The sequence below is a fragment of the Orbicella faveolata genome, unplaced genomic scaffold, assembly GCF_042242905.1.
Source record: "Orbicella faveolata isolate gen_17 unplaced genomic scaffold, um_ofav_v1 contig_46, whole genome shotgun sequence".
NCBI lineage: Eukaryota > Metazoa > Cnidaria > Anthozoa > Scleractinia > Merulinidae > Orbicella > Orbicella faveolata.
This window is the reverse complement of record NW_028301576.1, coordinates 30,304,133-30,330,505: the sequence shown is the minus strand read 5'-3', so window position 1 is coordinate 30,330,505 and position 26,373 is coordinate 30,304,133. Positions and strand designations below refer to the sequence as shown.

Below are 26,373 nucleotides of genomic sequence, written 5' to 3'. Positions count from 1 at the left end.
TACCCGGACTGGTTACTGATTAGTAGCCTGACAATCAAGTTAGCCAGTTAGCGACCTCAATTCAAAACTGGACATTTCGTTTATGTTAGTTGTCAGAGTGTGGTGGCAGATCAACGCAATAAGTGGTTTACTCTATGTTAGCCCGTCAAAAACCAGACGGCGGCTGATCAAACGACGGAGCGATTGTGAGCAGAGGTTTCTTCGGCTCCCAGGGGGGGGGGGGGGGTACTCCCTTATATGGGCTATATAGGTTTGAGCGGTCACAAAGGGTAGGGTTTTTCAGCCGTTTTGGTCATAAACAGGGTATCGATTTTGGTCTTAAATAGGGTTTGGTTTTTGTGCTCTAGTCTTGAATTAGGTTTGTTGTTTAGAAGAAGCTACTTTTTCATCATTATCGATAAGATCATAAGCAAAAGCCCTTCAAAACTTATGTTTAGGGCAACTATGTCAGTCGCACCTGTCATAAACAGGGTATCGAATTTTTGGTCAGGTCATAAATACGGTAGGGAAAATCGCAGAGTTTGATCATAAATAGGTTAAGGGTTTTGGGAAGCGGGCCACACACCCCCACCAAATTTTTCTGGGAGTACTGCCCCCCCCCCCTCCGAGTTTCTCTCTCGTCTCTCACCAAGCAGACCTCTGCCTCGCAGGGTAATTCAAGCGAGAGCAAAAAGAACAAACGACGAAGCAGGGGGAGCTAACCCGCCACCCCGTACACCCCGTGCACTCCGTGCTCTCGTTCCAATTTGCGCGCGGCCAGAATGCGGACAAAGCTCTTCGTACAGGAACGCTTGCTACTGATGCAGACTATCACAATTAATGTATTTGATGTCGCACGAAGAAACTCTTTGGAACCGTCGAGAGGAGCATTTATGTCATCCTGTAGAGGAATTCAAGGACTACCAGTAAATGCGAAACATCTAAATATGTCTTAAATCATAATACGATAACCCCGGCGACGATAACCCCCAGTTGCAGGAAAGGGGTTCCATCCATCCCCTCCCCCCTTGTACCACAGTGGAGGTAAGGGTTTGCGTGTGTTAATTTTTCAATAGTAAAGAAATGTGTGGTAGTATCCGAGTCTTACAATTGCTTTCGAACTTTTCGAACCATATAAAATTGCGTATGTGGGAGATGTAGGACATTACTGGATTTCGTGTGTCAAAGATTGAACCATTCAGTTAGCTGGTTGGTTATTCTGACATCGGCCTCTCGAACGTTAGCCCAGGCCAATGCCAAAACATCATTAGAACCCAGTTTCCGAAAAGTGCTTTCTCTGCAGACAAGGAAGAATGAAAACAATTAGTTGCCGTCGCTTGTTAGCATAACAAGTAAGGCTGTCTCTCTTGAATTATAATCAAGGCAGCAGTGTTTTATGTGCAAGAAGTCAAGCGAAACAAAACAGTGGCATGTTGCTCGTGCTTATTGGCTGCGAATAACTCATTGTTTTCAGAAGAGACCGCCCAGCATGGAAAGGACGAATATCACAATTGATGCCCGAATGGTAAGTACGACTTTTATTTCTCTTGGCTTGTTAAACTGAAGTGTAGATGAGTCCTCATTAGAATAGTTGAAGTCGTCTAATATTACCTGTTGACAATGTCGAATTTAATGACAACACTTGAATAAGCGGTTTCTCTCCGAAAGTGAAGAAATCCGCAATTCGGTCCTTGCGATGTTGTGTGATCTGTTTTTAAGTTTCCTGAAATAAGTTGTTATGATCCTTTGAGACGTCAAGCTAACGATGCGCGACTGCTCGTGAAATAACTGAGGCTTGTCTCTGGTTCCGATAAGAAACTGATCGATACAGAAAATAAACGCATACTTCGTGAAGTCAACATCGAAGCACTGACTTATAATCTTGATAACGCGTCACGATTGGTCAACATTTTACGTGACAACGTTGTCAACATAGTAAAGGGTTTGAACCCAGGAGTATACGAACTAACGTTGTCAACGTTGCAAACTTGTCAATAAACAAAAGAAGTGATGTGCAGAATAATACCACGGAAAGAAATAAGGCTGACTGTACACAACATAAAAAGGGAGGTTGGACACCTATTGAAGCAAATATGTTGAGTTGATGTGACTCGGCAAAAACAGCTTTTTGATTGATGCAAAGGCGCACGTAGTCTGAATTTCAGCCGTCTCTTCCCTTTACCCCGAGGGGGGCGCGGAAGTTTCTCTCCCGCGCCCCCCTCGGGGTAAAGGGAAGAGACGGCTGAAATTCAGACTAAGGCCCACGCACACAAGTGCTACAAACTGATGATGGAATTAAATGCTAAAGAGTGTATTTCAGGTCTGAGGGCAAAGTAAGTTATGTTTACACTTCTAGTCACATCTTGACAGTTCCTACACCCGAATGGGAGACTTTGGATAAAGGTGTATTGACGTGGGTAATGTCGGTTGATGTGGCATGTTCTTTCAGAAGTTCTTTACAATTGGCCAAACAAATTTCTCATCATTTGGCAAACATGCGAGATCGAATCGATTGTCAATGGACGAAAATTTCAGCAGTTTCGGTTTTCTTGTGCTTGTGAAAATTAGCTCTTGGTCTCTACTTGGCACCGCTTTCTGTTCGTGGTCGTAAATTTCTGGTACAAGCTTAGTATACCTCGTAATGACAGTGTACTTAGACTTTTGTCAAATACATGGTTATTTTATTACGCTGTATACCGAGAAGATTAAAAAAAGACAAGAAAGGATCTCGGTTAAATGCAAACGCGGCTGCGAGAGTTGAACGCCGAATTCTCGTTAATTTCTCAACGTTACATAAAAAGTTAGTTTTCAACAAGAGACTATGATTCAAACATTTTGCTTTCGCTCAGATCAAACAAGGTAATTTGTGCTGATTTATGCATCGACGTAGTTAACTCAACATTTACAAGATATGTCAACCGTGATCTACCGTCCTTAGCCTCTAGGGGGAGGGGGGGTAGTTCTTACATATATTAGAGCGCACTTTCAGGTTATTGTTGTCTTGCTTGCAGATGACTTTACGATCATTAGCTTTCCAGGCCGCAACGGCCACAAACAAGCACAGTGGACTGAGTCTACTCCACGCTGCATGCATCGAAGGCGACTTGGAAACTGTACAAATAATCATGAGGTACAGCCCTGGCAAATTAGATAACGCCATTGCTTTGTCTATAAACACTGAATACTCTGCGTCATGTCCAAGGAAGACTGCCTTGGATATCTGTGACTCACATCAGACTGGCAATCACGTGAAGATACACAAGATTCTAGAGAATGTGTTTATGGAATTTCGGTCAAAATCTTTGACACTTATCGCAGCTAGACGAGGAAAGTGGGAACATCTCAAGAGGCTTCTTGATCTCGGTTCGGACCCAAACGAAGTGTCGTGTGACGCCAATCAAGTCACGCCATTGATGCTGGCAGTCACGCGCAACACCAACATCTGGGCTGAGCTTCTCCTTGAGAGGGGAGCCGACGTTAATGTGAAAGACAAATCTGAAATGAAAGCGCTTCATTACGCCGCTCTGAACGGTCGAACGAGAACTGTTCTGTTGTTAATAGAGGCTGGCTCTAGCGTCAGCGATGTTAGCGACAGAGGAATGACGCCATTACATTTTGCCGCCAAGAATGGTCACACTAAAACGGCCGCCATTCTCATTGAACACGGCGCCGATGTTCATTCAAGATCGTCCAGCGGTTGTACACCGTTGATGCTAGCGACGGAGAAAGGACATTACGAGATTGTTGAGTTTCTTCTCGCTCAAGGTAGCAGTGTTCACACTACCGAGCAAATGGGTTTTACTGCACTTCATCTGGCAGCCGTCAAAGGTTACACTGACTTAGTCCGGCTTCTGCTTCAGAAGGGAAGTAGTGTAGACGCAAGAGCCTCAGGTAAAACTCCTTTGTTTCTGTCTTCGTTTGCAAATCACCGAGAAACTACCGAGCTGTTGCTTCGTTATGGCAGCAACGTCAATGCGTATGACATATTTGGCAGAACAGCTGTGCACTACGCCGCTCAAGAAGGACAAGTTGCCATGGTGAAGTTGTTAGTTGAAAAAGGCGCGAATGTTCACGAAGGTGACAATGAAAATCAGACGCCATTGTTCATGTCAGTGATCTATGATCAGAAAGAGGTGGCCAGCCTGTTGCTGCAACTGGGAGCCCACGTTAATGCAAGTGATATCAATCGTAAGACTCCGCTGCACTTTGCTGCACAGGAAGGCTACGTGGAAATCGCTGAGTTGTTAATTCAAAATGGCGGCGACCTGAATGCTGAGGAAGTCACAGGCGACCAACCACTGTCCCTTGCAGTTGCATACTGCAGTGATGACGTGGTAGAGCTTTTGTTACGTCATGGCGCTGAGTTGAACAGTGCAAACGAAAGTCTTTTGACTCCTCTTCATATCGCAGCTCAGAATGGCAAAACAACTCTTGCAGAATTGTTACTGCAGCGAGGCATTGACCACGAAGCTAAAGACTGTGATGGACAAACACCATTGCATATAGCTTGCTCGTATGGAGATATCAAAATGGCGGAGCTGCTTGTGCGATATGGATGTGACGTTAATGCACGAGATGGCGCTAACCGCACGACACTTTGTTTAGTTGTAAGTGAAGGACATCTTGAAATTGCTTCTTTGTTGCTGAACCACGGCGCAGACGTGAACTTGGTCGACGGAGACGGCTTCACAGCACTTCATAATGTGTACACAAATCTTCACTCGTTCCTTGGCGACGAGCGGACTAGCCTCGCCATAACCAAATTATTGTTTGAATTTGGAAGTAAAGTAGACAACACTGATCCGCGCGGACGAACAGAGCTGCATATGGCGGCTGAATGCTCATCGGTAAAACTTGTGGAGCAGCTCATTGAGTATGGCAGTAGTGTCCATGCTGTTGATACGGAGGGATGTACTCCTTTAATAAGAGCCACAAGGTTCTCCCGCAGACCCGAGCTTATTGTCAAAATTTTAATTGAAAACAACGCTGATGTGTCAGTGAAGGATAAGCTCGGCCGCACCGCTCTGCACTATTCTGCGGGCTTTAAAGGAAACCGTAAAATTTCCCAGACTCTGATTCAGAAAGGCATTCAAGTTCATGATGTGGACAACGACGGGAACACAGCTCTGCACCTCGCGGCTAACAACCGTAACACACACACTGCAGAGCTACTGATACAATACGGCTGCGACATAAACGCTTGCAACAAACGCAGTGAAAGTGTTTTGCACAAAGCCATAACCGCCAAGTGCGAGTGTACACACGGCTGCAGAAAATGCATGTGGAAATACCATACTGTCGCGCTATTGGTCGAGAAGGGGTGTGACGTCAGAAAAACGGACATGGATGGTAACTGCGCGCTTCACCTGATGGCGCAATGGATCACGGATCCCACAACTGTAAGACTGTTGATTAGAAACAGAGCTGATGTTCGCGCAAGGAATAATCAAGGCAGCACTCCATTGCATCTGATGTCTGCTGTAAAATGTGAGCGGTCAAGAGCAAAGTAAGCCATTCTTTTTATTTGGAAATCAAGCTATAGAAAAGTTTCATGAGATGAACGTCCTAAAATGTGTTTCCAAGGAAAGATAGCTCATTATGATTTATTCATTACATTTTTCATCCCTTCAATTGATATTCTCTTTTAAATAAACTTTTTACCGAACTGGACATGCACCGTCTTTGATCATTTGGTTGCCTTTCCTAAATTTGTCCTTTTTTGTCGGGACAAAAGAGTAACATCTTATCAGAGTTTCCCCTGAGAACAGCATTGCACTGTCCTTAAAAATTTAACCTCCTGTCGTTTGTTTCAAAGTAGTTTTTTATAAGCACGAACGAGTGATCTGTGTGTTTAATAAACCTCGAGATTGTATTAAAACTTGTATGTAGTTGGATCTTAGTTGAGCCCTTATTGTTTGTGGCTTCTTAGCCTCGTGATATTGATTTAATCAGCACAATGTTCGTCCACATCTTAGTTGTACTTTTGGCCGCTATCTCAATGAACCGGGCTGCGGGAAAATAAAACGAAGTGTTCTCGTCGTGTATCGTTTTTTTTAAAACTACATCGTTTTACTTCTTCAGGTACACCAGGTCACGTTGGACATGTGATGCTGTGGAGCTATTTATCAGACACGGATGTGATATCCGCGCTGTGGATAATGAAGGCAACACCCCCCTACACCGGACAGCCGAGTCTGACCGAGACGACATTGCAAATATCCTGCTGGACCGTGGAGCCGAGATTGAAGCCCTGGACTGGCAAGCAAACACCCCACTGCATGTTGCCGGGGCGTGTAACTCAGTCAGAGTTGCAGCACTCTTGGTAAAACGTGGCGCTAATACCAGGGCATTGGATAGCGAGGGAAGTACACCTCTGGACATCGCTTACAAGTGTGGCAATCATGAAATAGTTGATCTTATGGAAGAGCACACGCCGTAAAATAATGGAGGATTATGTGATTGAAATTTTCATTTCCTCGCATTTGCTGACTAAACACGTTTCCAGACTGAAATGCGAATACTTCAACGATTTGTTCTAGTGAAGAAGTAATCCAATGATAGGAAATTCGGAAGAGATAGAAAAAAAAAAGCTGAAAAAATATAATACACACCAGGTCAAATGATCTATCATCTCATAAACACTCCAAACAAATATGGTATTGAAGACTTCTAGGTACTGGCCCGTCTCCTTTATAACGACACCAAACTCATAAAAAAAATTCTTACAAGATTTTTGAGAATTGCGCCACAAACCTGTCAGCATTCTTAGATTACGCGAAATTTGGAAGACATCCAGAGACTGTGGTCTAAAACGCACAAACACAGTACTGTACTTAAGAACTTAGAGACGTATTTGAACATCAATGAAGGGTTATCTGATCCTGTCTAAAATTCAGGCTTCCAGGTTTCTGCGAGGACCTTTCAAAATAGGTACCCAAAGGGTAAATGTGTGGGATACAAACTCATTTGCATTAACGGACACGAGCCGATGACAATAGTGTGGGATACCACAGGTATCCCACACAAAAAAAGGGGCAGATTAAACATTGCAAATTTAGCATCGAAATCTGCTCTGTTACGGGACCCTTTGGTAGCTGAAAACGGCACTTGCCAGAAATTTAACTTTGTTCACTACACAACGTTCTTTATATTTACTTGAGTCACCAGAGCTGCTGTGGTGTTTCTCTTTGAGTCTTCTGTCATAACTTGGCTATGGCTTAAGTAGATTTTAGAATTTGGAGAACAGTCCTCAGAAAACGTCAAATTATGAGATTGGACAGTTTGAAATTGTGGTGAAATGGGTGAGTTAAATAACTAAGTTCCCATCCCTCAATGAACTACACCAGTTACTTTTTCTTGACAAGCAATGGAACGAAATGTCGCGCTAGAATGGCTAAACTTAAAGAAAAGCACAACTTGAAAATAAAAGGGGCTTATTTTATTTGTCTCTTCCTCATCAACGATATGGCAAAGAAACTTAAAGATCTAGAAATGTGTACTGATTTTCTTAGCACAGGTACTGGAAACCTGACGTATCCAAATAAATCTTAAGTCAAGCTGGAGTCTATAAAAAATCTCAAATAACCTTTCGTGACATCCTTAAGGGGGTATGGTACCCTAAAATATGGCGATGTTCATGAAAAATTCAATTTCTTGGAAATACAAGACTTAAGACCCTTGAGGACATGTCAAAAACATTTTGAAACGATCTTGCCGAATTTCCTTCCAGATGAGTGTGAAATTTAAGGAAAGTTCACAGTGGTATAAGTTTTTTCACGTAGCAACAGCCATAGCAATAACTGTTTGCTATAAGAAAGTGACCAAAAATATAGATTATTTTTGACTTATATGAACGAAACTATTTAGAAAAAAACTTTTAAGACATGCACAACTCGATTGATATAATTAATTGTGAAAAGCTTTGCCTCAAATTGCCATCACAAGCTCATTCATTTCCCTTATGAAAAGGAATATTTCCCACAACTGCGCTAACTTTTACAAAATAGAACAACCATTGCACCCCCTCCCCCGAGATCCAATCTGCACTCCCCTTCCCCGCTATTTGTGGCTCGTTAAATACTTAATAGCTCGTGTAAGAAACTTAAAGTGCATTTTTCTCAAAAGTTCACTTTTGTACCGACTGACTTCGCGCCAACATTTCTACTTTGCAAGGTTTTTAAGTAGAATTCCCGAAACTTAGGCTGATCAAAGACCAATAGTGTCGTGATGTCGTAAACCAAAAAAATCGTAACATTTTAAGATCTGTCACGTGACATGAGATGATTTGTCCACTGGGTGTGGTAAAAAATAAGGTTATTTCCAAATAAAGCGGTAAAAAGCACTGAAAATAAGAGTTAACAGTCAAAACGTAGGTTCATTGCACAGAACAAAACAGAAAGTTACATGATATGCTTATTTGACAGTCAATTCTTGTTTTGTAAAAGAGCAGGAAGTGTTGGCGTCAATACTATAAAACACTACTTCAAAAGGCTGTGGCTGGTTTCCATAGCATCCATTTTGAGTAAAACTCTAGAAATTTAATTTCTCTTCTTGAATGCAATAGCACACAATTGATCTTTCTTCACCATAGTTAAACAAACTTTTTGGTCCATTTGAAGGTACCATACCACCTCAAGTCTCGTCACGCAATCTTTCCTCTCCGACAAACGTCGAAAAATTGCGTGACAAGCGTGGGTAACGCCAACAGTCCGGATTTATCGTCCTGGTTCATCACGCAAGATAGCAAGCAGTCAATTCTCGATTGACGAGCCAGGAGTAGATACTACGATTAGCCCTCTTTTCTACAAAACATCAGCGTCGAGCATGCGAGTCCCTTTCATCAGATCACCAAAGGTACAGCTGTAACCGTCCTGTTGTATTTAGGGACAAAACTGCCCAGTCCCCCGCCATAATTCGGACGACACTCGACGTTTTCGAAGAAGCGATACTCATCGTATGGTGCTTGTTTACTCTGCATGTCTTTAGCGACCTAAAATGAAAAGCAAAATTTATCCGTCGCGATAAATTGATAAGTTGCTGAAATCGTACGTTACAGGCTACCCTGTTCAAATGGTCTACGATGTTGTACGAGTGAGCGCACGAACAATGATACTCTGGAGAAAGGGAAGGAAATCTCTGTCTCTGTTATGGTAGAACAAGGAACGAGTGAGCGAACGAACGAAAGAACGCTCAAACAGGTCCATGGACGAATGCTTGCCCAATTGCGAAGAAACTCCAAAAATTACTAAGCACTGACCGTTTTAACAACACAAGAAAAACGTTTTAAAACTTTTAATATGAGGAAATCTTAACCACAGATTGACATCTTACAACTGACTACTGACGGATAAATTAGCACACTCTTATACATGCTATTTACAAGCATACATTTCCACATTATCACACTGACCTCTTCAGCTTTTTCAAAGACTCTGATGATATTTTCGCCAACAACTTTTTTCACTTCATCCTCAGTATAATTTCTCCTGAGGAGCTCAGCTATCAGATCAGGAAACTTCGTGACATCTTCCAGCCCTTCTGGTAAGCTGAAATGCAAGATTAGGAGTATAAATCAACAAGCTTAATAGAATGATCCGATATAATAACTCTCAATTCATAATCACAAATCCATTGTAGGTTGTGTGTCAACATATTGTGATGCATTCAAAATTCTCTCTGCATAGCATTCTGAGTAAAAGCCAATTAATGTGTTTTAGTTCTTTAACAGATGCTTTGTCTATTCCAGACTATTCACAAATCCTATTGAAGAACAATCATTATCATCATCATCATCATCATCATCATCCTCATCCTCATCATTATCACAATAACAATTCATTACAAAAAAGGTCTTGCTATGAGCTGTAAAAGCAGTAAATTACAGAGTTAATTACAAATATCACATGAGCTGTCTCACTGTCAGGAACGCTAATGTAAGGAACATATAATTGTATAATATATAATTATTATGTCTTACGTAGGAACACCGTCATAATCACTTCCAAGTCCAACATAGTCTATTCCGGCAATTTTCTTTACGTGATCAATGTGATCTGCAACAAAACAATACTGTTTTTACGATCATCGTTAACATTTGTGTAAGTCCTACTGATCTTTCACATGGATGATAGTAGAAATGTGATGGTACTTTATAATCAGAGATACTCGTTGATAATCCAATATTCCAGGGAGCCTCCAACACAGCCTCTCCCCCCCCCCCCCCCCCAGATGAGGAAAGATTACATGACAAACCCATAGGGTATCTGTGGAGAAGGGAGTCTACATTCCAGGTAATATATTTGACAATACCTTCTTTTTTTTATTTCACTGATATTCCCAGTCCATGGAAAGACAGGTGGTACACAAGGCATGTAGTGACATTAGGAGTGAGTGGAGTTAGGAAAAGACATGGTGGAATGAGCAGGTAAGCACCAGCCTTAGTGTCTTGGCAGTGCTACAGCTTAGTTTATAACATGGAACCTTGTAAAAGGATGTTAAAGTAAAACAGCTCAGGGTTTGATGTGTTAATCGAAAGAACATTCGACACTAAAAGATTGACAGTACTGGGTTTAATCTTTGACCAGGTCCTTGTGTTTTCATTTCTTGGAATGTCCTTGTATCATACAAGATGCCGTATTGTCACAGCACCTCTTTCATTTCAAGACCACAAATGGGCAATAGCAAATTGTTAAGGCACTCTGAGGATAGGCTAGGGGGAGCTTACCCTAGCCTAGAAACCCACCCAAGGGTGGAAGATGTGCTTTTATCTACCAAAGACTGCACCAAAGATAAGCTTTCTGACTTCCCCATTTTGCAGGAATAAGAACAGACTCTGCTTTCCTGCAACTTAAATATAACAAAATATTTGCCAAAGCACTTGTTTTGTTTAACTGGACAGCTTTTGAACAAGCTTACTTTGGAATGAATGCAACTGATACCTGTTGGCTTAACATTCAACCCAGCAGAATTGCATGTTTTGTTACAAACCTGCCACATGGGATAAAGTTGCATTTATGCTGTTGGTCTTGTTACAATAGATATATTTACTGTAGAAGTTCACCATAACAACTCCTCCATTTTTAGGCTGCAATAAACAAAACAGTCATAATATAACTTGAAACAAAGCACTTTTTTTAGGTAAATGCTAAGGTGTGCAGTTCCCAGGGGCACATAAACAAGCCCATAGCCTGGGGATACACAAGGTGCATTTGCAACCCCCAGAGGCCCCAAAGGTGCCTAATATTGTTTGGCAGTGAAGCTCAAAATGACTGCCATTATGAGGCAACAAAGGAAAAATTATTTTTACTTCTGTTTTATTTTGGGGGGTCTCCTTTGAAGTTTTTTAGGTCTAAAGGGTCCTTGGGTTCTATGTGGTCTTCATTTCCACACACCCTGTATGATAATATGATAAATACCACATGGAATTCTAAAAACACAACATAGCATACCATCCGTTTAAGGATAGAGTCTGGAACGTTTCGACCGTGATTGCAATGAATATCAAAGGCTGATGAGTGGCTAAAAATCACTGAAAATAATAACAAGGACACAAAGTGTTACTGCAGCCACCATGTCTTCATGTCCTACAGTGATAATAAATTGCTTCATTCTCTTCAACATTCAAAAACAAATCTGAAAGGTTTAAAGGTCCTGATTGTGCCTGAAAGAAAGGCAACCTTTTAATACTTCTTACTTCATTCAATTCTGCACAAAACGTACGACCTTGCTCAATTTGCAGGATGTCCCTGTATAAGGTAAATAAGATAGAGTTGCACACACCTGCCCCCCTCCCACTCCTCCTTGCAAGAGGAACATGCAAAGGGCAAAACCATTCACAGCTTTATGTAAATACTTTGCCAAATCATGGCACTAGAAGAAAAGGCCTCACCCACTGTGCATTCTTCTTTCCTTACACTATCTACACCAGCAGCTGTCATTGCTAACTTACCTGGAGCTTTAACAGTGTTAAGAGCAGCAGTCATTGTACCAACAGATACATGAGACAGATCAACAAGCATTCCAAGCCGATTCATTTCAAGCACAACAAGCTGAAACATAAATCATGTCAATAACAAGTACACCTGGATACATGTAGGAAGGTAGGGATAACAGATATTTCCACCATAACACAAGAATCTCCAATAAACACAAAATCAGTGCTATAAATAATTGTATCAACAACAGGTAAGTTCACCAGCAACATTAAGACTAAGCCGTAAACAGGTGAACATTACGGGCTACGGCCCTTAATGAAAGCCCTGTTCTCATATTACAATCTGATGATGGCTCTGTTTTAAGAATGCTATGTGGCAAAACTTTTTGATCTGTAACACTCTTTTTCCAAACTTGTTACTTTACCTATTTTTGTTTGAAGTGCAATGCTCTTTGTCAGAATATAAGCAAGTGGAGATAAAAATGCTGGGGTGGAAAGGGCTTAAATACTCCGGATAGTTTTAGTATCATCAAAAGCCATTGCATGATAAATGTTTTCATAATTTTGCAAACTTCCTTTTCTTCTTCTATTTGAAGGACAGTGTTCTGTTAAGGAGTTACAATGTCATAAACGTGAATTTGAAAACAGAAATTGGAGGGAAATGGCTTTGAAGCAGAAAATTACAAGCAGTGCATGTGTCATGTTTATGTCTCGTAGGTCATACTGCATAGTCTAACTTACTTTCCCAAAGTCTGTAAGTCCTCCGTGAATGTCTTTTGAGTCTTCGTCAGTCCATCCATCAGCCCTGCATGGGAATAAGTTACAGACAAGACAAGTGAAATAACAGTAACTAAGGCTTCAATACTACACAATGGGGTACACACTACTAAGTATTGCAATTTGTCTTTGTTTGATCAGCTCCTGGTCCATCTTTTATATATCTCAGTAGTTTTTCAGGTTTCCCCAACCATTTCCTGATGCAATTAAAATACTCTTCTGGTTCAAAGACTAGAATGCCAGCCTGGAGTCTGACACACAAACAAATTTTTAAGTTCAATTAAATTGCCCTCACAGAGGCTGGTCAAAGTTTCAGGAAACAAGATTGATCAACAACAAAGAATATTAAATGAAAGCGGGACATTAGAACATCCTGTAGAAAGCAATCCTGGTTTAAGGTTAAATATCCTTGGTGCTTTTCCTGACAGTAATCATGTTGTACATTTTATAAGAGGCCCACTATACTTAAATTTCTTATAAAAGTCAGGGCAATGGCTATCAGGAGCCAACATTCCTTCAAATAGCTCTAAAACAAGAGTCCACTGAAAATTAATTATGCTTTTACAGTGTTTCGGCCAGAAAATTTTACTTGAGGGCCAAAGTGGCCCCTGAAGACCTTTTTTAGGGGCCAATTTTTTTAGGAAAGGGGCCAATAAAATGAAAGCTACAGAAGGAAAAAATGCATCAGGGTACCAAGGAAAATAAAGCAGTTTATTAGGATCTGTGATAAAATTTAATAAGTACTTTTTGAAGTGTTTCAACTCAATAAAGTTTCTTTTGAATCAGATACTAGGATGAAGGATCGGTGCATTACAAGAGAACAATCCTTAGGCATACATAATGTAGTCAATGATCAAGGGTTTGCAATGCATTACAGGGCGATTTCAAACACGGTCAGCCATTTGGAAGTTTTCAGCCGATGTGAGAGAATCAATACAGCAAAGCAAAAGGATGGATTGACTTCTTTTCTTATGTTGAATGTTTTAGAAGCAAAGATCTTTCAATATGATTTCCTAGAGGGACATAATGTGTGACAAAATAACCGTTATTAATCATCAACGCAGAGGAATGTAGTCACCATTATGGTGACAAAACCAGAATTTTTGGTCGCCAAGGATGAAATGTTAGTTGCATTGGCGACCGTATCGGTCACAATTTCGAGCCCTGGGATGGCTTTTAAAATACTATGCCTGTGTTAAGCCTGAACTCTTGTAAAAGGAAAGGGCCAAATTGGCCCTTTTCTCGTTTTTCTGGGGGCCATCTCTGATTGCAGCGCGGGATTCCCGCAATGGCGCGCTCTGGTGCAAACACTGCTTTTAGTGAAGAAAATTTGATAACATTACCATGCAGTGTTGCAGGAGTGTGTAAGAGTCATATATCTGACTCCAAGTTTATAAAACATTCGCAGAGCACCAAGGCTTGAGTCGATCATGTGTCCACCCTCCAGGCCTATCAAAGAGCCAATCTTTCCATTTTTCTTTGCATCTCTTATGCCTTGGGCCATTGTCACAAACACCAGGTCATCTGGATATTTCTCCACCAGTCTGTGGATCACAGCAACTTGTTCCAGCCCCACTCTGACTGCATCTTTGAGACGAATGTCACACGGACTCCATGCTGCCCAAAACTAAATATGTTGAAACAATTATATAACACAGGATTTTATTGAACCATAGTTAAACCTCTATGCTACCATTTCTTTTTTCCACATTCCCTTAGTTACCATAATGTGCAAGTCAGATCACAAAGTTCTCTCCTGCAATCAAGACAGCAGTACAGAACATGTTTGAGCAGTATCAGTCATGAAATCTGGGAATTCTCCAGACTTTTGTTTGGCAAATATTTGTACCAATGAATTGTTTCTGTGGTTTCGCAGTAGTTTGTTTTTAGTTTTGATTCTTAGCGGTTTCTTTACATTCCTGGCTGCATTCGGCCGTTCAATTCCCCAGAGACAACATTTATCAAAGCCGTCTCCCCCTATGAACTGAAACGTGAAATCACATTGCCTCCAAATTACGTAGAAAAGCAGTTTCTTTTGAAACAAATTGTCTCATTCACTTACACTTCCTCATTTTCCTCTACATATAATTGTGATTAAGAATGAAGCCTGTTCAGTACCTGGCTGCCAACTTTTCCTTTCCTAAGCCGTGGTATGTCAGTATGCCACGACTTTTCATCCTCATCAAATGTGAGGTTTTCAAACCGGTTGTGGTACTTCATACGGATCTGATATGGGATATCATTGTGCCTACAGAAAAAAAATGACCAATCAGTTTTAAAATCAAAGTTTCAAGATTAAAAATAAGCTTATTAAACTTAATTGCTTCTAGCCGACGAAAGAACCCTTCACTACATGTATGAACGCGGGGAACTGAGAATGAATCTTATTTTCTTGCCCTTCCCTCACTCAGGTTAATTTTTCCGTGACCCTCTCCAACGTTAAGAAAAAAAACTTAAAGGCACGGTCGTTTTGGCTTTATTCGGGTTGTCATTCACAAGAAGGGAATCAGCAAAGTTTTGTCTTACAATTGTGTTCGGAAAGCTCGCACGATACCTAGCCAGGTATCTCCCTCAAGCAAAACGTAAATTTGAGATGTTTCTCCCCTTTCAACCATCTTTATTCACGTCATGCCACGCTTGGTTCACGGGCTGCGCGGATCGCATACTAACATAACCACTTCGTTTCCATGCAACGACTGTTACATCAAAATTTATTCAGGCTAAGCTTTCGTTTGAAAAATTTAAACAAAAACAAGCGGCGTCTCAGTCAATATTTATTTCGCGCCCTTTGTAAATACGTTTGCGTAAGACTTTTCATCTTCATGTTTCTATTGAACATCGTATAGGAACAGGAAAGAGTAATAAATAAGAATGCATCTTCGTCAAAGTTCTCTCCTTAGCTTCCTTCTCGGCCATGTTGCTGTTTTACTTTAATACTGAATAATATCATGCGATATTGGCCGAGGGTCTTTGTTCGCGAGAAAGTAATCCAGTTGTAAAGAAAATATTACAGGCGATCACAACTGTGCGTGTTTTGTTTGTTTGAATTGAATGAGTAAACCCAAGCTTGACATGTGTAAACTAGTATTAATCACAGATTATAGAAGTGCGGCAGTTCGAACAAGATTTACTGCATATAATAATGAATTAAGAATTAAGAATGAACCGAGTAATGTAACCTGTGTCACAGCTGTCTTCCCGCGAGAGAGCGGGGCGGTACGAGTTATGATACTTGTCAACATCTGCGGATGTACCGTAATTATTAAATCCCCTTGATCCATTCGTGTAAAAAATTGCCACCGCCCACGGGAACTTATTCGTTTTGTTTTGTTATTTCTGCCGGCGCGCCTTTGTTTCAGGCTGTCATCATGTCGTTTCCATTGACTGCTGGTTTCTATCGGTTTTGATTGCGTTACAGTCTGCAAAAGTCACACCAGGAAATCAGACTGTTTTGCAACGAACGCACTTAGCTTTGTTCCACATCGGTACGACTGGAATAATCACTTTCTTTTTATCCTGTCCTTTCACGCGCAGGACAAAAACCCGACAGAGAACAAACATTAATAAAGGATTGTACGTCACAGATTCTAAACACACCGCTGAAAGGATTGGAAGCTACTGTCGACGCGATTGTTGCTGCACTTGTTCTATTATGACAGAGTACCTTCGCTCTACACGGACAACAATGTTGAGATAGTTTATGTAAATTTCCGGGGAAAGAGCAAATTGGATTTTTCCAAAAGTCGACAAAAGTCTGTCACAAAGTGCGCGTACCCGTGTGCATGCATAATTAATTTTAACATTTCTTTTAAAGAATCAGTGCAACAACACTGGCCCATTATTTTTAGGTCCATGTCGTTGAAAACAAATGTTTTGGTGTTGACTTTACGAGGCCATTGAAGTATATTTTTAAGTAGCTTGTACTACTGGAGAGGAAACCAGATATTTCCGTCCTGTGTGAATAGGATTGCAAATAAATCAGGCCCGTATTGAAATATATCATTGAGGTTTGGGTTTGCGTCTATCCTTCAGACTTCACTGAAACTCTTGTAATATCCAGTACTTGCAAAACATAAACTGTAAAACCTTGAACTGTTTACCCACTCACCCGTCCACCAAAGGCGTTTCATCCAGGATCTTGTTCGCCTGCGCGGCGTAATCAATCGCTCGAGCGCTGCGTCCGGAGGAGGCGGGGACGCAACTAGCAACGCTGATAAAACCAAGAAAGCAACAAAATAGACTGAGGCGTTTGGAGATCATCTTGTTTGCTAAAGTATTTCCAGCTTCAGTTCACAGCCAAAAGGACGCTTGGATTTACAGTGTTAACCAGGGTACTCGCCGCTGTATACAGGGATAACTATTACTGAAATTCTATCTTCTGTTTCAGTTACCTACTAAACAAAAGTTTTTGACCAATAAGCGCGTTAGAAAGTTGACAATTGAAACAGCAAGGCATCAAACTGTCAATATTTTACTGACAGAGAGAAGCTTAATTTCTGACACTACCCTGAGTTTGATTGCAGTCCAGATGCTCCGTCATTTACTCGTCTAATTCACAAAGCTGGAATGAATCGCAAAACTATCATAATCGGTACAGTGGTTGTAGTTGTTGTTGTGATCGTTATAGCCGTACCATGCGCCTTGTTGTTAGGAAAGAAAGACGAAGATGAAACGCCCAAAGCGAAGAGCTACACGGAACGCGCCGAGCAAATATTGAACGAAACACCGCTAGTTGATGGGTAAGAATTTCTTTCCGATTCATGTTCTTTCATAAAAACGTTCATCCTACTTTGCCAAGAAATGCCTCTCAATCGAACGTTACTTAAACGGAAACGAAGAATATATTACTAGGCAACTTTCCGGTGATCTTCATATGGACCCTCGGGCCCCGGCCTCGGGCTAAGAGCGCGTGTAGCAACCACGAAACACGACACGCGTGTAGACAGAAGGAAACCATGCTAACTATTTCAGGATTTGCATTGCTTCTGATTTTCAATTCGTCAGAGTCACCGTCTATGTACAGACGTATTCTGTTGGGACTTCGTCGAGCTACGCCTGCAAAACAGTATTCAGCAAATTTCTACTGCATGAGAGTGGAAGGCGCGAAAGGCGGATATAAGTTAGAGCGATACACGGGGCATGGTCAGTGCGCGGTGTAAGGGCTACTAGTAAAGTTGAATTCTGTATTCGAGATATTTTGAATTCATCGAAAACAATACAAACAACAAAGCCGCGCTATTTGTAAGAAAGATCATCTCGCGGATTATCCGGCAGTCTCCAGGATACAGAACGAAATTTCCCGGTCTCGTGTACGGGTCATCAAATCCCCCGGATAAAAAAAAAAAACAGCTGAAAATACGTTACTAGCCTCCGTAGCAGGCGTATAAAGGGGAGGGGTTGGGAGGAGGAACCCACACTTATTATAGTCAATTTGGCCATTTTCGGGGAAAATTTTTTGAATATTTGATGCATTTTGGTCGTTCAATGACAAAGCTGTACGTTAGAAACATTTTTTGTGTTTATCTCCAGGATTTTGATTTTTTTAGGCTGACATCTAATTACATGGAGCGATCCCACGCGTGACCAATCGTTCTATAAGAGATTGTATGGAGTTCAATAGGAAGTTGTATAAATTTGAAATTCGATCGATAACTCTGGAAACTAGCTTCATGATTCCTTTCAAAACCTAAAATATAGCTTTAAACCTCGTTTAGTATCGTTTTTCTATCGTTCTAGCGATACATACAATGTGACACAATGATGCGATAACGCACGAAATCCCGCCAGCAACACGGCTCGCTGATCTGACTAGGTTTTGCGCTATGCATCGGAAGTGAACAAAGTGGAAATGCAGTTCTCAGGCTACGAAGATTGCAATGAACGTTTCCTGCTCGGGCGGGGGTACTCCCGGATAAAAATGACCGGGGTGTTCGTCGTACCTTTTAGGGGTTAACAAAAGCTTTTTAACCTCAAAAGGTCCATAGCCAGCTTTTGCGGTACCTTTAAGGGTATTGAGTGAAAAAAAAAATATGACAGGAGATAATGTGTTGTGCAAGAATTGGTACCTCTTAGGGGAGAAAAAAATTCGGGCCACGCCCACAAAACAGGGTCTTATACATCTTAGGGATTCTTTTAAAAATTTCGGACGAACACTCCGTCCTTTTTATTTGGGAGTCTCCCCGGAGTTTCCTGTTGCAATCATGCTGATGATTCGATTTGTTACTGCTTGCTTCGGACCATATATCGCCCAATGTGCATCGCCAAATGACATGGTAGTCGAATACAATTACGTTCTTTCTTGTTGTTTTACTTGTAGACATAACGATATTCCATGGCAGCTAAGGAAGAACTACATGAATAGAATGGCAAACGTGACTTTAGACAAGAACAACCCAGACCTCCACACTGATATACCCAGGCTCAGAGAGGGTGGTGTTGGAGCTCAGGTAAGTGGACTGGAATTTAAACAGCTCCCGAGGCTCCAAACTAGGCCGCGTCGGCTACGAGTATAGAGCAGGCATGGGGAAAAGGGATATGGAGATGGACTCTGCGCTCTTCATTGGGTAAAGGGAGTGCATGTTGATTTGAGGTCCTGTGAGGCAGAGATGAATTCTGCGCCTTTATGTTCCTCAGTGTGGTCATAAACCAGAAATGTAACTTAGGGGATGAACAGATTGAGCCCTCGAATACCGAAGCAAAACGATTGGTTTTTGCTATTAAAAAAACGAACAAAACAATACACCTATTTATCGCCAGGCCGCCTTTTGAATCAAAGGTAAAAATACTCAGTCATTGTGCGAACGTTTTAATAGCTATCGCGAATCAGATCTTTTCTTGGGAAGTTATCAAGAACTGGAATAATGCGTATTTTTGATTTAAACCATCTCACCTACCCAACCTCGTTACCAGGGCTTTTCCCTAAGAGATTGGGAGGCGCGGGAAAAATCGGCTGGTCACGTAGTAAAACGCCTTCGCCGCCTTCCCCCCACCCACCCCCCCCCCTCCCAATTCCAAAGGGAAATGTCCTGGGAACGCGGTTGCATACTTACCCTAAGTAACCTTGACGATTTTTGGTTTGTTTTTTTGCACAGTTCTGGTCAGCATACGTATCTTGTTCCAATCAGTACAAGAACTCGGTTCGCTTGTTCCTCGAGCAGATTGACGTCATCCTCCGCATGGTTGAGAAGTACCCGGATGATTTTACGTTCGTAACAACTGCCAAGGGAATAAAAGATGCACACAAGAACGGAAAGATTGCCTCCATGATTGGCATAGAGGGGGGTCACGCTATTGACAGTAGCTTAGATAGCCTCCGAATGATGTACGAGCTGGGAGGGCGGTACATGACGCTGACCCATAGCTGTCATACACCTTGGTAAGTCACTTTCAGGAACACAAGGCTGTTTTTCAACTGAGTGTCTCAAATCCTTAATTACAACGTAATTACAACGACCAATGGTATGAAGCCGAAACAACCAATCTTAATCAACCAACGAGAACGACTGGTTTTTCATTTCCAACTTTGCATCATTGCTTGATGGGTGGAGCGACGTTTTTGAATAAATTACAGAGCACAGTAAACCAAAACTGAATCCAATTCAGACAGCCTTCGATGCTCATTTTAAAAACAACACTATTTAAAGTGTGGTGTTACTTTCCAGTGACCAAACCTTTGAGAAACGTCTTATTTTTCAGGGCCGATTCCTGTACACCCAAAAACCCAGAACATAATGGCCTGACGGAGTTTGGAAAAGTAAGAAGTCTGCTGCTTTATCTAAACGCACAGTAGGGATACATTCCTTAGATAGATTAGAAGCCGCTTAACTTAGCATGGTGTAACCTTCATAATCTAAGATCGGATTATTTTTGTCCTGCAGCGAGTCAATTGTTTACCTTAGAGCGATCAGCGTCCCATTTTTTTTTTCTCTCAAAATAGGAATAACTTGTAAATGACTAAATCCCCTAAAGAGGATTTTCGTCTATCTTTTCGTTCATTCAGTTACACTGCATCCCCAGAGTGTGTTAAACAAGAGTATGCGCCGATAACGTTGTTTTGTGACGATAAGAGTGCGAAGTACACGTGTTTATGTAAATGTGTATTTTCTGCCCCTTTCATTTAAAAAATATATATATAAGAATGAGTAGAAAGCAAAAGTTCGTGTTTTGAGCTTGGGAGAAAACTAACGATTAACAAGTGTTGTATTGCACCACCTGCAACGAATGCAACGAAACTGAATCTCGTCATCAAAATTGCGCTTGGTCAGGACCACCATCTATACATGATTGCAGTGGTGTACTTTTCATTTCTACGTCAAGCCTCCTGTAATCGGACAAGCTTGTAGATTTGGAATACGTTTTCACTCCTGACAGGTTGAAAAATAAAGAGTTTGTACGTTGCTGGGGTTACGACTAAGTGTTCACTCAAGGAAAAGGTTCTTTAGTGGACTTCTAACTGTGCTTTCATCAAATTTACCTGGAATAAACCTCTTAAAATTAATTAATCTCGGAAGGAAAATCTACTTATGCGATAATACGATAAGATGGTTGAAAATGGTGTTGGCAATATATATCAGTAATTTCACTTGTTTTCTTTAGATCCTGATCAAGGAGATGAATCGTATTGGAATGTTTGTTGACATGTCACATATCTCCCATAAGACAATGAACGATGTTCTGGATGTCACCAAAGCGCCAGGTATGAAATCGCACCGGCTTTAAATAGAGTTTACGGAAACACGTTAGCGCACTGCGAATGAGGCTTTACAGTGAAAAACCAAGTAATGTACTGGTACTTAACAAAAGCAGTTAGAGTTTTCACAAAATATGTCATAAGTTAGGTGCGACTTTGTCTTCACAAACCTCACAAAGTTCATACTTTACGTTTAACTTTAAGTTTATCAATCTTTTAATAACCTGTAATTATAAACCTTTTAGTAATTTTCAGTCATTCCTCTGCCTACGCACTGTGTAACCACACCAGGAACGTTCCCGATGATGTCTTGAAGAGAATGGTGAGGAGCAGTTATTTGTCAGTTACTCATTGGTTATTGGATTCATCGATCGAACAATTGATTTAATGATTCGTTGATTCGTTCAATTTTATTTTTCATCCATTCGTTCATTCGTACGTCTTTAATTTATTCATTGCTATCTGATTATTTCGTGCGCTAAATCTAATAGTCTTTTCGCTCATTCCCTTATGGATTGATTCGCTCTTTTGCTCGTTTGGCGGCTTACTTGTTCGTTCTCTTGGATTGATTGATTAATTTATGCATTAACTCAAACGTTCATTCCCCTGTTCGCTCACTCTGCATTTCCTTCCTCCATCCATCCATTCATCCATCCATCCATCCATCCATCCATCCATCCATCCATCCATCCATCCATCCATCCATCCATTCATTCATTCATTCATTCGAGTCATTCAATCAATCAATCGTTCATTCGATCGATGATCGATCGTTCGTTCATATATTCATTCATACATTGCTCCATCCAATCTCTCTCTCATTTTTTCGTTTACAACTTCCTCTTTTTTCTTTCTTTTTCTCTTCCTTTCTCTGTATCTTTCTGTCCTCTGGACTTTTTTTCCTTTTTTCACTAATCCGTTGGTTTGATATGTTAACTCATAAACTGACAGTTCTTATTCCACTAACATTTGTTCCAGCCCAAGAATGGTGGAGTAGTTATGGTGAACTTTTACAATGATTACCTGACGTGCAGTCCGGAGGCAAAACTGAGTGATGTGGCAGGTAATCACCATAATGTTATACTGTACATAATACATACTTATTTTGCCTGTGAAAGTCACGCACATTAACATGAGTTTTTCCAGGAAATTCAGTATATCTGATTAAATAGCTGCAAAACTATTGTAGATTTTTTTCAAACTGTTATAGCAAACTTTGGGATGTGTAAAGTCATAGATTTTTTTCACACTAGACAGGTATGAAGATAGTTAATTCAGGTGCTTTGTTTTCCAGATCTGTCAAAGCACTTTTGTAGAGACTATAAATGAGGTCTCGCCGTTTTTCTTGTGGAAGAGGGCACAGAGGACCCCGAATTCTCCTCTGAAGGATTTAGGCATTTCTAACTTGCATAAGCTTCCTCTGCACGTTTATAAGAATAAAGCTATGAGGACCACCAAATTCTCGTTCTCTTCAATCTCCATGTCAAATCCACTCACTCGATCATCTTTTCACCGAACTAAAATGGGTGCTCAGATATAAGGACTCAATATACTAAGCTGCTGCGTCGTTTTTGCGTTGTCTTTCACTAGATCATTTGTTAAGGTTGCGTTTCCTGTAAAATTGCCATATAGTATCTTCGTATTTTGACACTTATCTACAAACTAGGACGAAGTTTCTGTAATTGAGCCAAAATAAGATACAACGGGATATGTGACGACCAAATACGATAAGCACATTTCGAGATTGAATTGTAAATCGAGTTATGTATTACCGGGATTATTGGTCACTCACAGGAAAGGAAATGAAATACACTGTAATGACGGTAACACTTGGTACATAAGTAAGCAGTGTGTTCGTTGCTTATTTCAGATCATATTGATTACATCAAGAAGGTCGCTGGCATTGACCATGTAGGACTTGGTAGTGATTATGATGGCGTACCAAGGTATTATTTTTTCACGTCTATTTTGCTGTGACATGAATTTTCAAAGAGGTCGTTAATTAGGCCTTGTGACCATGAACATCAAACAAATGTGGAAACGTGAATCTTCTGTCTCTCTGTTATCAGAGTTCCTGTTGGACTGGAAGATGTCTCGACTTATCCAAAACTAGTAGAAGAGCTGCTTCGACGAGGATACAGTGACGAGGAGGCGAGTAAAGTGGTGGGAAAAAACCTGATTACTGCAATGGAAAAAATGGAACAGGTAAACAGGTGGCCACAAAATCATTCACCAAATTGTCACGATGTCCGTGAACAGGATTTCCTTGCTATGTTTCGTCTTTACATAACAGATATCCTGCAATGAACTGTAGGTGGTTTGGCAAGATTGGTCGAACGTCTTTCAAGGCGTCCCCTAAACACAGTTCATCTCCTTCAGTGTCAAAATGCGTTTGTTGACGATTTATTAAAAAATGAAACGATTATCCTACTCAATGTTTCGAAATATTATCTAATATTAGGCGACTCAAACAATTTCTCAATCTTTCCTGACTTAAATAAGTAACTGGTTTCTTTGGCAGCCGATATTTGTGTCCGCGTCACGCAGGTTTTCTTCCCAACACGACTTTGTGAGACAGCCGCGAAGGAAACTTATTGTTAAATTAGCAAGAGTGACTCTATGTTGGTCTTTTTATACCTGCAAAAAAAGTTATTATATGTCTCCTTTTACTTTCGCTTAGAACATAGTTGACCTTACAGATTTTATGGATAAATAATTAAACCATCTACTTGTTGTAACGCAAAACCAAAGCAATTACAATGGTCAATCACAACACACTTAGAGAACACAATGACCCAGGAAGCAATACTCGTAACCAATACGTGCGAATGGTTTTGCATCTGATTGGTTAAGCAGTTGGGGTGAGGTTTTTAAACCAATCACAGTGTAGAAATGCAGCTACTGGCAACTGAAAACCACACTGTTAATACTCATGCTTATGTTTCCTTTTCCTATTGTAGGTTGCTGCTGATATGAAGAATGTCAAGCCCTTTGATAACTACATATATGTAAACAAAACCTGTCGGCCACCCGTTGATGGCTTTTGATTTTTCCACGGGACAACCCTTGCAGGGAGCGAGCAAGTTGCTTCCTGGAACTGCCTTTATTTTCATATAGATTTATGTAACTAGACATTATATTAATCTGATTTTGAATGCGGAGTCAGTTGAAATTGGTTAGACTTTCTGTATATTACCTGTAGTTTTCCTGTTCACATGTAAACATTCATCAAAAGGCGATAACAGAATCTGCTCTGGTCTTGACAAAGTTTCATTAAAACGCGTTATAATGATCCATTTGAAAGACTGAAATAAAATAATTATTTGTACAACTGGTAATGTCCGATCAAAAATGTTCCAATAAGTCCTCGAGAGGTGTGAGGTGAAAAAGCCTAGTTAAAATATTTATTAGCGACTTCCGCTAAAGAAACGAGGTCTGCCATGAGCATATACTAGCGACAAAGTAACGAGTTGTTCCTTGAAGATGGTGAGAAAAAAAACGTTTCATTATTATATTGCATGGTAGTCTTCAGGTAAATCTGCCGGAGCGTTCTTAATAGTTCTTTCTTGGTCTGGATTTTGCCGTACGGACTGATAAGCCGTGTAGTCTTTTTTTGTTTTCGAGTGCCATCTAACAAGCTACTAACTAACCCAGAATAAACAAGCTAACAATTCTGTCCACTGGCAACCCAAGCTGTGAGTGATGATTATCTTGCGTAGATCATCTTCCAGCTTCTTGCGTAAGAAAGGTCATGGCGAAATTGTAAAACTGTGTTTAGCTCTTATTAACTGAGCTTAGTCGGTCGGTATGGGAGAATCTTGACCGAGGTCGTGAGTACAGACCGAACGCAGTGAGGTTTGTACACACGAGCGAGGTCAAGATTCTCCCATACAGACCGACTAAGCTCGGTTAATTAGATGTTTATTATATGGCGCAAACAAGAACAATTTAATTCTTTTAATGTAACTGGTTTGTACTAACTGACATTTTGCTTGCGAACGGCGACGACCTGAATTTAATTCTGCCAATGTTTGCTCGTCCTCTTTACTTTTTTTTTCTCTTTACTTTTTTTTTTAAATATTGTTAGATGAAAACAATCAATGATTTTATATTTTAGTTTACAACTTTTTCACTGCCAAACATTACCGGTCTATATGGGAAAATCTAGATCACTTTCAATATCGATTTCAGCCAATCAAATTCGTGAATTTGGTAGTTCCTAGTCCTTGTGAGACAGCCATACAATAAACGGGAATATTTACGATCGGTTTTTGGAGATACAAACACTAGAAAGCTCTTCATGAAAATGCTTTATCTTACTTCCACAGTGTATTGCTTGTTGTCTGTTCGCTTTTTCTGCTAGTTTGAAGCGATTTTAACCACTTGCTAGGTTTTCTGGCACACTTCTTGTCCACCTGATTGATTTTTCTAGACTTCGACTGTCAACAACTGATTAGACTCAACTGTAGTCAACTCTGATTCTCAGATCTTGCTAGCTTTCTTTAATGACCAGATTGGAACCATCAAGCAAATATCAAAATAACACTCTCTAGAAATTTTACGGACTTGCGCAGTTCACGTTTGGTGAGGGCACATATTCAATCTCGTTCTCAGAGCCTATGTGTCTTTTGGTCAGCGCCAAGACACGGAGCCCTGGAATAATCAATTTCCAGACTGCAAGATTGGCACATATTGCCTTTGCATATTATTCTTCAACCGAGCAAGCAGTATCCAAACCATTCTCCTTCCAAGTTTATACTATCATTCCAAGGTTTTCTGGTCAAAACAAAGGCACACAAGCAGTAATAAAATAATAACGATCATTTTGACCTGATAAATTAACATATAACCTTAACAAGAATGTACAAAAAGACTTCCTTGAAACAACTACAAGGTAAAATCGTAGAATAAAGGCGGACTTGCTAGTTACCCTCTTTTTCCATAAATGAATAGTAAGTTGTTTACAACTTTCAGCATAGAAATTAATTCAAAAACA

At 40.6% G+C, this 26,373-nt stretch overlaps 3 protein-coding genes across 7 annotated transcripts; 2 read left to right on the top strand and 1 right to left on the bottom strand.

Moving 5' to 3' along the window:
* The first annotated feature begins 1,057 nt into the window (after window positions 1-1,057).
* On the top strand, window positions 1,058-7,420 carry LOC110059790 (uncharacterized). Its single transcript, XM_020766514.2, has 3 exons — window positions 1,058-1,504; window positions 2,991-5,485; window positions 6,061-7,420. The coding sequence occupies exons 1-3, from the start codon at window positions 1,376-1,378 to the stop codon at window positions 6,416-6,418; spliced, it is 2,982 nt and encodes a 993-aa protein (XP_020622173.1). The 5' UTR covers window positions 1,058-1,375; the 3' UTR covers window positions 6,419-7,420.
* On the bottom strand, window positions 7,396-17,081 carry LOC110059846 (dipeptidase 1-like). Of its 3 annotated transcripts, none has more exons than XM_020766569.2 (10): window positions 16,797-17,081; window positions 14,807-14,936; window positions 14,032-14,315; window positions 12,653-12,716; window positions 11,927-12,026; window positions 11,427-11,506; window positions 10,966-11,062; window positions 9,956-10,031; window positions 9,389-9,524; window positions 7,396-8,968 (listed from the first exon to the last, which is right to left on the bottom strand). In XM_020766569.2, the coding sequence occupies exons 1-10, from the start codon at window positions 16,946-16,948 to the stop codon at window positions 8,819-8,821; spliced, it is 1,269 nt and encodes a 422-aa protein (XP_020622228.2). In that variant the 5' UTR covers window positions 16,949-17,081; the 3' UTR covers window positions 7,396-8,818. The 3 variants fall into 3 exon arrangements, with proteins under 3 accessions (XP_020622228.2, XP_089133479.1, XP_089133478.1); XM_089277353.1 differs by lacking the exon at window positions 16,797-17,081 and adding an exon at window positions 15,868-16,208; XM_089277352.1 differs by lacking the exon at window positions 16,797-17,081 and adding an exon at window positions 15,215-15,322.
* LOC110059847 (dipeptidase 1-like) lies at window positions 9,387-24,710 on the top strand. Of its 3 annotated transcripts, XM_020766571.2 has the most exons (11): window positions 9,387-9,519; window positions 10,319-10,402; window positions 19,005-19,134; window positions 19,780-20,063; window positions 20,384-20,441; window positions 21,284-21,383; window positions 21,623-21,699; window positions 22,356-22,440; window positions 23,248-23,323; window positions 23,447-23,582; window positions 24,338-24,710. In XM_020766571.2, exons 2-11 carry the CDS (start codon window positions 10,395-10,397, stop codon window positions 24,422-24,424), a joined length of 1,041 nt encoding a protein of 346 aa, XP_020622230.1. In that variant the 5' UTR covers window positions 9,387-9,519; window positions 10,319-10,394; the 3' UTR covers window positions 24,425-24,710. The 3 variants fall into 3 exon arrangements, with proteins under 3 accessions (XP_020622230.1, XP_020622231.1, XP_020622229.1); XM_020766572.2 differs by lacking the exons at window positions 9,387-9,519; window positions 10,319-10,402 and adding an exon at window positions 11,973-12,077; XM_020766570.2 differs by lacking the exons at window positions 9,387-9,519; window positions 10,319-10,402 and adding an exon at window positions 17,163-17,427.
* The last annotated feature ends 1,663 nt before the right edge of the window (window positions 24,711-26,373 follow it).

Coding starts and splice junctions, on each gene's coding strand:
- LOC110059790 (XM_020766514.2), top strand. CDS start 1,376: ATGTGCAAGAAGTCAAGCGAAACAAAACAGTGGCATGTTGCTCGTGCT. Junction 1,505..2,990: donor TCACAATTGATGCCCGAATG/GTAAGTACGACT, acceptor TCTTGCTTGCAG/ATGACTTTACGATCATTAGC. Junction 5,486..6,060: donor TGTGAGCGGTCAAGAGCAAA/GTAAGCCATTCT, acceptor TTACTTCTTCAG/GTACACCAGGTCACGTTGGA.
- LOC110059846 (XM_020766569.2), bottom strand. CDS start 16,948: ATGATCTCCAAACGCCTCAGTCTATTTTGTTGCTTTCTTGGTTTTATC. Junction 12,027..12,652: donor GACTTACAGACTTTGGGAAA/GTAAGTTAGACT, acceptor TTTATGTTTCAG/CTTGTTGTGCTTGAAATGAA. Junction 8,969..9,388: donor TCTTTGAAAAAGCTGAAGAG/GTCAGTGTGATA, acceptor TTTTCATTTTAG/GTCGCTAAAGACATGCAGAG.
- LOC110059847 (XM_020766570.2), top strand. CDS start 17,255: ATGAATCGCAAAACTATCATAATCGGTACAGTGGTTGTAGTTGTTGTT. Junction 17,428..19,004: donor GAAACACCGCTAGTTGATGG/GTAAGAATTTCT, acceptor TTTTACTTGTAG/ACATAACGATATTCCATGGC. Junction 21,700..22,355: donor ATGATGTCTTGAAGAGAATG/GTGAGGAGCAGT, acceptor CATTTGTTCCAG/CCCAAGAATGGTGGAGTAGT.